This window comes from Mustela putorius, unplaced genomic scaffold (genome assembly GCF_011764305.1).
Source record: "Mustela putorius furo isolate JIRA1106 unplaced genomic scaffold, ASM1176430v1.1 tig00003834_pilon_pilon_pilon, whole genome shotgun sequence".
In the NCBI taxonomy this organism is placed as follows: Eukaryota; Metazoa; Chordata; class Mammalia; order Carnivora; family Mustelidae; genus Mustela; species Mustela putorius.
The window spans coordinates 10,236,294-10,246,454 of NW_025421987.1; the positions used below are offsets into that span (position 1 = coordinate 10,236,294).

Consider the following 10,161-nt stretch of genomic DNA (forward strand, 5'->3'; position numbering starts at 1 on the left):
ACTACAAACACAAGACTGATATATTCTGAAATTAGTTAGCAAAAGAAGTCTATCAATAATCGAACTCATCCACTGTAGTTAACAATTTAATCATTAAAAATCAAAAATTAAGGGGGCACCTGGGTGGCTCAGTGGGTTAAGCCTCTGCCTTCAGCTCAGGTCATGATCCCAGCATCCTGGGATTGAGCCCCACATCAGGCTCTCTGCTCAGCAGGGAGCCTGCTTCCCTGCCTCCCTCCAATCTGCCTCTCTGCATACTCTCTCCCTCTGTCAAATAAATAAATAAAATCTTAAAAAAAAAAATCTGAGGTGCCTCGGTGGCTCAGCGGTTAAAGCCTCTGCCTTCGGCTCAGGTCATGATCCCAGGGTTCTGGGATGGAGCTCCACATCAGGCTCTCTTCTTACCAGGAAGTCTGCTTCCTCCTCTCTCTCTGCCTGCCTCTCTGCCTACTTGTGATCTCTGTCAAATAAATAAATAAAATCTTAAAAAAAACATCAAAAATTAAGAAAAAAGCACTCCTTGTCTTACTACTATGCTTAATTCACATTTTAACAGTTGGAAGCTCTTCAAATTCTTTCTTCTCTTCTTTCTCTTTCTTAATAAACTGTAAATTGTGTCTGCTACTGAGTTTCTTCATGAAATGGCCTATGACTTTTTAAAAAAAAAATGCAATGTAATGTTTTGAGAAAATGATTTCTAAGAAAATGATCCAGTATTCTCATGTCATAACCACTGCTATCAAGAGTGTGCATTTCTCTTACTTGATGCATGAAGAAGTATTTGCATTTACTTGATTTTACTTCATCAATATGCATTTGCCGGATATGTATAAAATAACACATATTTTAGTATTTTTTCTTTATCAACTCAGAAAATGTCCAGAATTAAACTCAAGGCTTTTTAGTACAATAAACATAACTAAAAGACAGATGGTTATCAAAATGCTGAAAGGAAGTTAGAGCTAAAGTTTTAAAAATAACTTGAGTCATATTTCCATTTTGTCTATTTTTATGACTTCAAGAAAATAATTAGTGGCTTCCACATTACTTTCTATCCTATGATAACTCTGCATAATCCCTTTTGTGAAATAAACAATGAAAAATCCAAATAATATTTCAAGTTAACTTTTTGGCTTTACCAATTTGAATACATTTCTTTGGTATTTCTAAAATTAACGTTAAAAAAACAACCTCGGTGTTTCATCTTTCTCTTTCATGGTTACCCTGCAGGGATTAGTTAGAGCTTATATTTAATTGTTAAATACATTGAGAAAAGGACTGCAGAACATGACAATAAATAGAGGTCACCATTTTCAAGCATAGAGCAATTTATAACCGTGATACCATCTCCTTTAACTTGGCATGTGTACATTATTTAAAGCATTTTGAAAAAGCACCCCTCAATGCTAGAAGTCCCTCAAAACAAGTATATATAAGAGCTGGAAAGGGCTACACAAAGCTTTAGGCCAGATTTTCTCCCTTCCATATCCAACCTAGATGTTCTTACATCCAGGTTTGTTGTTTGACCCGTCTTTCAGTGAGCAGCACTCTTCCAGATAATAAAAACTGATAGGACAGCCATAAAACTTGTAAAATGCCATTACAGGGGTCCCATAAATGTAAAACTGCCGATAGAGTTTGGGGATTTACACCTAGTGTTTGTCCCTTCACAGAGGCAAACATGCACAAAGCCACTGTAATAACCCTTCAAAATCAGATAATATTCTGACAGCTCAGTTTCACTGACAAAAGAGTCCTGGGCAGAAGCCAGGAGGCCCAGGTGCGCTGTGTCATGCCAGTATTTAATGTAGTCTAATATCAGATAGATGCGAGTGAGAGAAAATACTCTGAATAAAGTACAGATAATAGCATGGACAGCCACTCATTGCAAAATTACTTGTGCTCATCATGCTGGGAGCTTTGTATTAAATTTTTCTGTCAAGTGGCAGGAATCACAGGGAGAAGTGCCTCAGAAAACCCTCCTTGTAACCTTGGATAAGGATCTATAATATTAGGCTTTCATATGATAATGGCAAATGATGCCCTTTTTGAAAAATTGCTGACTGGTAATGAAAGTCCTAATCAGATTGTGGACGGAGAGGACCAGGAGGTGGGGGGGGACAGTGGTCGGTGACACCCGTCTTCTCCTACCCCGTTAGCAAATTTAGCAAACTTGACAAGAGGGGTGAGTTCTGGGAGAATTTATCTTATGTGAATTTCCAACAAAGCCCTTGGGGTTGTTTATAAAACGAGAAGGTGGCGGTTTAATAAATGCTGGGCCACCTGAGGCACTTTCATTAAAGGCTTTCTCTAGACAACATTACACGTTTGCATTATTCTCCGGGCTCCCTTGAGAATACAAAGCGCTACCTTCTCAGTGAGCGTCGATAGCGTGTGAAGGCATGAAGGAAGATGATTCGATTTGCCTTTTGGTGCACAAAATAATGCTAATACCCCCAGAGTTAGAATTAATATTCAGATGAGTTTATTGTCTTCTATTCGAATGCAAAATTCCAAAAGGAAGCCAAAACCCAGGATGGTTTGGACGATTTCTCAGGGAATGTGAGGAAAGTTAATTCTCTGTCATTACTTCAACTACAATGATGTCTGTTCGCAATAACGAAATAACCTTTTTTTTTTTTAAAGATTTTATTTTTATTTATTTGACAGACAGAGATCACAAGTAGGCAGAAAGGCAGGCAGAGAGAGAGAGGGAGAAGCAGGCTTGCCACTGAACAGAGAGCCCGATGCAGGGCTCATCCCAGGACCCTGGGAGGGGCAGAGGCTTTAACCCACTGAGCCACCCAGGTGCCCCCAAAATAACCTTTTAAAGTTAATAAAAATGTGCACTAATCTTAGCTTCTTAAAGAACCCTCTTATTAGAAGGACCAAAGATGCTTGACAAGATATGAAAGTTGATCACTGCTATTAAGTTATAGGAGGCTTACTGTTAATGAATTTTTAATGTAATTCCTAATGCCAATGGACGCATTTTCTAGTCCTAGAGAGCCAGGGTAAACAAGTGAGATTCATAGATGTTTTCATGTGTTTCAATGGACTTACCATCTGTGTAGGCTTCTCTGCGCAGATGTCCTGGCTGGTGTTTTTGCTTCTTGGCGGGTCTGGCCTTCTGCATTACGGCGGCACTCATGTTGCTGTCTGTAGAAACAGGACTTGTGGGTCGAGGGCACTGGGATGCATGAAAATGTCGGCGGCCTGAGTAAAAAAAAAAAATAAATCAGAGCCAAACTCATCTATGTATTTTAATTATAACATTAAATAAGAAAAAGAAAATATTAGGACTAGAAGCATCCCTAATTTCCTAAAAAAGCTTTAAATAAACTATTCCAGCCAATACTAGGATTTTTGTCATTCTGCCTAACCCATCCACTGGGGGGAGGGGGACACTGAAAAATTTTTCCAGCTTTTTTTTTTTAACCGTAGTACTTTAATTCCATTAAAGTTCTTGATACCACTTATTAAAGAAAACCATCCCGGTTACTTTTTTAAAAATTTTTATTTTATTTATTTGACACAGAGAGAAAGAGAGCACAAGCAGGGGGAGCAGCAGGCAGAGGGAGAAGCAGGCTGCCGGATGAGCTAGGAGCCGCATGTGGAACTCGATCTCAGGACCTTGAGATCATGACTTGACCTGAAGGCAGATACGCAACTGACTGAGCCATCCGGGCACCCAAACATCCCAATTACTTTTGCAACTAACTTCACTAAAGTGTTATTAATAAACAAAAATATCAATTAGATTTTTGCACAGTATATTCAATGCACATTATTTTCTCAAGGGAATCACCAAAGTCCTTAAGAAATTCATGTTCTAAGAGTGAGCAGTACTAGACACATCCCTTTTGTTAATTAAATATATTTTTATGTGATTCTTTGAAGGCAGACACCTAATATCAACACATTCAGAGGTATATCCTCTTCGGGAGGCCTGAAATTAAGGCTAGCTCACATATTTAGACCTGTCCAAAGTTACTTAGATGCCTTTTCTTTCACTAGATGTTTACCTGCTGCTTCTGGATAAAGCGACCCCTCCAGAAACTTCTACATTTCTTGGTAGTAGCAGAGGCGGTTTTGGTTTTTTCATTTTGGAGGGACAATATTTGCAGGTACAAGTGATAACTGAATTAGACACAGTGCATCTCAGAGCCTCCCCCATTTTCTGTCTGTCTTACAGAGATGTGATTCCACGATGGCACAAAATATTTATTCCATCACAGCAAAGGAAATCTTGGCCCTACTTGACTTTCATTATTCTGCTTTTTAGAAATTCCAGACACACAGAGCTGGAACTTTTTGCTGTACTGTAAGAAACTTCAAATAGACCTACACAGCACATCTTTTGGCTAGACAGGAGAAGCCACATATAGTGGAATCAACATACGTAAAAATGTTAACTGACTCATATTAAACAATATTCATTAACGCGGCCAAGTGAGAAGCAATTTGATTGGATTATTCATTCATATTAACCTCAAGGCATATGATCAGCACACCCTTTCTTGAGAATAACATTTTAAGAGGCAGAGGCCAATGCATGTTTAGTTCATTATAATTATGAGCCCAACGAAAACCGGAAGTGCCACTAAATTACAATGCAGTAAAATATTAAACCAAACTCTCTTAGCTATGATGGAGACTGTTACAATTAAAGTTACATATCCATGAAAAGACAGGATTAGGCCTGAGACTGAGCACATTACTCATTCTATTGTGTTAAGCCATCTACTGTGCGGAGACCCTGAGGCATCCAGTCGTTTACAGATGAATTTTTAACATTATTTCTATGTTTTGTTGATTTAATGAACTGAAGCACACCTTTAATGTCATCTGAGGCAGTAGTTTGAAATGCTTAATTTCACTTTATTTTTTTTAAGATTAAAAAATAAGTAGAAATAAAAGCTATGTATGTACACAGTTACATGTTATTTATTGAGAAAGGTAGTTTTGGGTAGTTATTTTATTACATTCAGTAGGGACTGAGGGGAAAAAAGGAATTTGGTTGAATTTCATAAAATATTGGTGTGGCCGAAATAAATACATATTTTACAATAATAGATTGAGGAGTACTAAACTTCTTCTTTCCTATAACACGCTCTTGATAAAAAACACATAGAAACAGTCTTATTTTCTCAGAATACATTCTACAAATGATAAAAAATAATGACCAATCCAGTGCCTGAAAAGAATAGGGAAAATTACCAATGAGATAGTTCCTAAACTAAGAAAAATAAAACAACAAATTAAGATAGTAAATTATTGATGTGTTGTGATAGTCTTTTATTTCTCAGAAACCTATGCCTTGCTGGCCACAGTATTTTACTCTACCATTTGTATGTTTTTATATACACAATGTATATATGAATGTATACTATGTATATATTCCAGCCTACAGAAATAAATGTCATGTGATAAATCTTTGACTTTAATTTAAATTATTTCCTTTTTCATACTATTTATTCTCCAAACAAGGTTGGGAATAGGTAATCAATAAAAATGGGTTCAAACATAAGAACAGATAGATGATTATTATAAACAGGGTACTGGCAATGAAAACAGAAAATGGAAAAAATATATATAAGCAGTTGGAATAACTGCTCTCCGAATTGCTAGATTAAAAATGTTTGCTTTAAATATGAAACATCTCTGCTTGAGAATGTATGCATATCACACACATCCTTTCATCTTACCGATTAAATTAATATTCTCATGGACAGAACATGAAGAGAATGGGGCTAAGGAGAAATAGCCCATTTTCCAATGGTTGAGTGCCCCCCTGATATTTATTTATTTCTCCTAGAGAATTTCTAATTAAATAGAAAGAGACTTATCACAATGAATTTTATTTTGGCCACTTTCTACACCTCAGAAAAACTGTAACACAAACCTCATCGGACTAGAGGCACACCTAAAGAAATTGTACACATATCCGCTATGACTTCCGTAAAAACAAGGACTTCCCAGGAAGCTTACCTCACATTATATAGGATTTATTAAATTAAAATAAGCTCAAAGATTTAAAAAGCCTTGTCCAGATAAACGGAATAACCAAGCTGTGTCATATGATTGGATCTTGGGTTTCCTCAGGCAGCAAATAAAAGACAGTAAGAATAGCTACATTTCACATTGGACACAGATCCTAGGCAATAATCATCAACTGACATGGACCCATCGAGTCTTCTTTTCCAGCTTGGTGACAAGCCCAGAACTTACCAGAAGCATCCTGCATTTGACGACGTGCCACTTTCAGACCAGCATACTCCGCGGCTGCTGCCACTGCCTGGGCAAAATCGGCATCGGTGAAGAAGGAGCCATCGGAAGAACTCACGCTGGAGCGTCCACTGGAAATGTTGTCCTCCTCTGAGGCTGAGCCCCAGCCATTGATCATGGACCCAGTGACAGAGCTCTCAAGGTCCCCCACACTGGAGGCAGGGGTCTGCTCAAGGCCACGTAACAAAAGCCGTCTGGTCTGCATCTTGGCAACTTCCATGTCTGCTTCATCTTCTTCCTCTTCTGGCGCATCCGTATCCATATCTGAGACAAGAGGTCCTGAAATGTAGCCGTAGGTATGTGGTGGGGAAATCGGTCGTGGTGGTGGAGGGGGGCTCACCGGCTGCCGTCTGCAGGAAGATGGAAAACACAGGTTTGGCTCGGCTCATTTTTGGGACATACACAAAATACATTAACCAAGAGATTCACAAATACACTGATTTGACCATTGCTTCTGTGGAGCTCATTTAACCAAGCTGGGCTTCCTCTCAATTCAAGTTTAACAGAAATATCTTCAGCTACTTATAAGTCTTCTTAATGTTTCATGATTTGGATTATATTCAATTAAAAAAGGAAAAGTAATACATACCTTGGAAACATATGCTTATGCATTTGTCTTAAAGTTTATTGAATAATAATCACAGATTATTATTACCAAAGACAACAGACATCAGTTCTGGAACAGATACTCCATAAACATGTTTCTTCCCCTGTATTTCATTTCCACCTTTACCATTCCAAGCAAATGGACTCATTCATAGTGACTTTAGAGAGTAGAATTCCATAGGATGAAACAATTATATATTCAGCATATGACACAGATTCCTGTAGATTTTATTCCATTAAAATAAAAGTCTATGGAAGCCAGGAGAATTGTTTTCCTCTGACTTAGTCACCAAATGTAATAAGGTACTTTTACATCTATCATTTTTATCATTATTCCACCTATCTGTTAAATAAAATGCTCAAAGATATTTTTCCTGATACCTTGAAATTAATTAAGGTCCAAGGCTGAGGACAATGTGAGCAGTATTCTACAAGGTAAGCTCACAGTTACCATTAACTACTTTCAGTCATCTCTTCAGAGATCCAGAGAATGATACTGGCTAACAGCCGTCCTTCTACTACCAACCAACACTGTCACCCACGGTGAGGGTAAGATGACTGAGAAGATAGTGTTTTGACCTCAGTGTAAAGAATGGATGGTGGAAAGAAGTTATTCCCAAGGGGGTGGAATGCCATGAGATTAACTCCTAATTTAGGAAAGTGCCTGACCGAAAGGACGCTATACAGTGATTTCCAGTTAAGGGACTGCTTAGTCAGTGACCTGCTCAACAGTCTCCGTGTTCTCTAAGCAAGATTAAAGAGATGATACAAGGGGGATTGCCATTTGGAAGAGTCATAACAACACCTCTTCAAATTCTGTGCCTTCAAGAGGGAAGGAGGGTAGATTCCACCCGACTGTGCCAAGCTGAGCATGAGACTAGCTGGTAGTTAGATCAGGTTCTAGCATCATCTGGCCACCTCCATGGTTTAGGAAGCTAGGAAAGATGCCACAGACTTGTAATCCACCTGGGAATGTGGCTAAATTTTTCAAAGACTACAAATGCCTAGAGACGCCACTCAAAATAGAGTCCTTCATCAGTGAGTAACTTGGTTCCAGCCCATCTCTCTCACCAACCTTATCATACTCAGAGAGTGCGACAAGACAGAATAGTCAGTCACTGGGGCTGGCCAAGGAGAAGACTGGTTCCTCATCTAGGCTGCCATGCCCTCACACTTAGGAGAAGAGGGAGGAGGACAACTGAGGTTAAAAGCAGAGACTACCATCTTCCTCCATGCTGCCATAGCCACAGACGGGGACAGCCTGCAAAGGACATCCACAAGTGCATGATTATGGTTTTACAATAAACAGAACTGGAATTCAAGAGACAATTAAAAGGAAAAAAAAAAAAGATTCAAACCAAAAAACAGACTCTTAACTATAGAGAACAAATGGAATCAGCGGGGAGTTCGGGGAGGATAGGTGATGGGGGAAAAAAAAAGGCCACTTGCTGTGATGAGCACCAGGTGACGTATGGAAGTGTTGAGTCACTATACTGAACACCTGAAACTAATATAACACAGTATGTTAACTACATTGGAATTAAAAAAAAATTAATAAGATTGAGCCTCAAGTTAAAAGAAAGCCTCCAAACCGAGCCATGGAGGATCTGGTCAAAATCTAACAAAGGGACCTACTATGGAGAAGAATAGGGAAGTTCAATACAGCAATATGGCTTTAAGGGTGAGATGCCAGTGGCTCAAAGAAAAGTTTTGTGCTTTTTAATTCAATGAATTGAGACACATCAATAAGTACATTTTGTTACCACAAATGGGAAGCATTAAAAATACATTATTATTAAGAATACTACAATTAACTAATTTATTGAGCATCTACTTTGTGACTAAGTATATTTTACAATGTGAATTCATTTGATTCTTGCAACAGCTTTCCAAGGTACTGCTTTTATTATCATTCTACAGATGAAGACATCGAAATTCAGAGATATTAAGGACCTTGCCAAAGTTCCCACAGCGAGTAGGTATTAAATGTAGTCTTTAATCTCACATTTCATTTCCCAGGTCATGACCTTTCTTCTAGGAATGGTGTTATTACACACACACACACACACACACACACACATACGTACTATAATAATTTATAAATAAATACGTGCATATACACACAGACAGTTCTTTAACATAATGTACTATTTTTTATTTCTGGGTGTTTTCTAATACATCTGTGTGTGGCAATAGAAGAAATATGAAGAATATCCCAAAGCTGAAGTTATTTAAGATGGGTAATTGTTATTTAAAATGGGTAATTGTTTCAATATGGAGTGTGTTATACACATAGGAGGAAAACCTTTGTTTAATTTGAGTTGCAATAAAATACCATATTTAAAAGTCAATTTACGATCTTTGTCAGCATGCCCATCCAAAATACCACAAGAAACTTATTTTTTTAAAGACATGTAAGACTTTCTAGCATAAAGGGGACTATTCTGACCATCAATACAGGGATGTAGAACAGCCAACTTGACTATGAAAGGAAGCCAGCATTGTTGTATTTGGATACTTCACATTCTGTAGAGCACAAACATCTTCATGTTCAAAAAGGGCTGGCTTTTAACTACTATCACCCTGTGCAAATGCTGGGGAAAGAGAGAAAAATTTATTCAAACCATCTGTAAATAAGGCAAGCCCAGGGAATGTGTGATAAACATGTACAGTTTGAAATATGTAATATATTCTATTTGAAAACAAAAAGCTATTTCAAGATGCTGCACTCAAGTGGGACTTGCCACAAATGAACCTCAACCCTCTAGATTTTTCTCCCTGAGGGGTTCCAACATCTTCTGAAATAATGTACAAGTATATGACTGCAAATTACAACACTCTAGGCTCCTGCAAAAATGATGTCTTCATAAACATGTTTGAGAGAAGGCAGGAACAATGCCATTAATTTATGAAAGCAGATATTTATATAGTTCACCACATACCATTTACCAGACAAGAGACAAAGGGGGAAAAATGTGTACCTTGGAGACTTTTTCTGAAACTGGCATAGATTCGATACTTTATATGGTTAACCCTTACCTGGTTTGTAAATAGACAAGATACTTAGTTTTCCCTTGCCTTTTTACGGTCTTTTCTTTCTAAATGTACCATATTCACTTTGTCTATATTAATAAAACATAAGTTAATTTCCTGTTCCATACATGAAAACTACTTTTACTTTTCAAAAAGTTTTTGCTAAATATCAACTACAGGAAGCTCCGTAGTATCAGACCCTTTTTGAAGCAATATATGCAAATAAGTTTAATT

General features: G+C 37.8%; 1 protein-coding gene across 8 annotated transcripts in view; it reads right to left on the reverse strand.

Annotated features, from left to right (window-relative positions):
* ROBO1 (roundabout guidance receptor 1) overlaps positions 1 to 10,161 on the reverse strand; it is a 1,168,989-nt gene that overhangs the window by 12,412 nt on the left and 1,146,416 nt on the right. For all 8 annotated transcript variants that reach the window (XM_004770828.3, XM_004770829.3, XM_004770834.3 and 5 more), the window contains 2 exons: positions 6,232 to 6,638; positions 3,064 to 3,216 (listed from right to left, as the gene is read on the reverse strand). In XM_004770828.3, the coding sequence (XP_004770885.1) occupies positions 3,064 to 3,216; positions 6,232 to 6,638 (560 nt within the window). The remainder of the gene's footprint in view (positions 1 to 3,063; positions 3,217 to 6,231; positions 6,639 to 10,161) is intronic.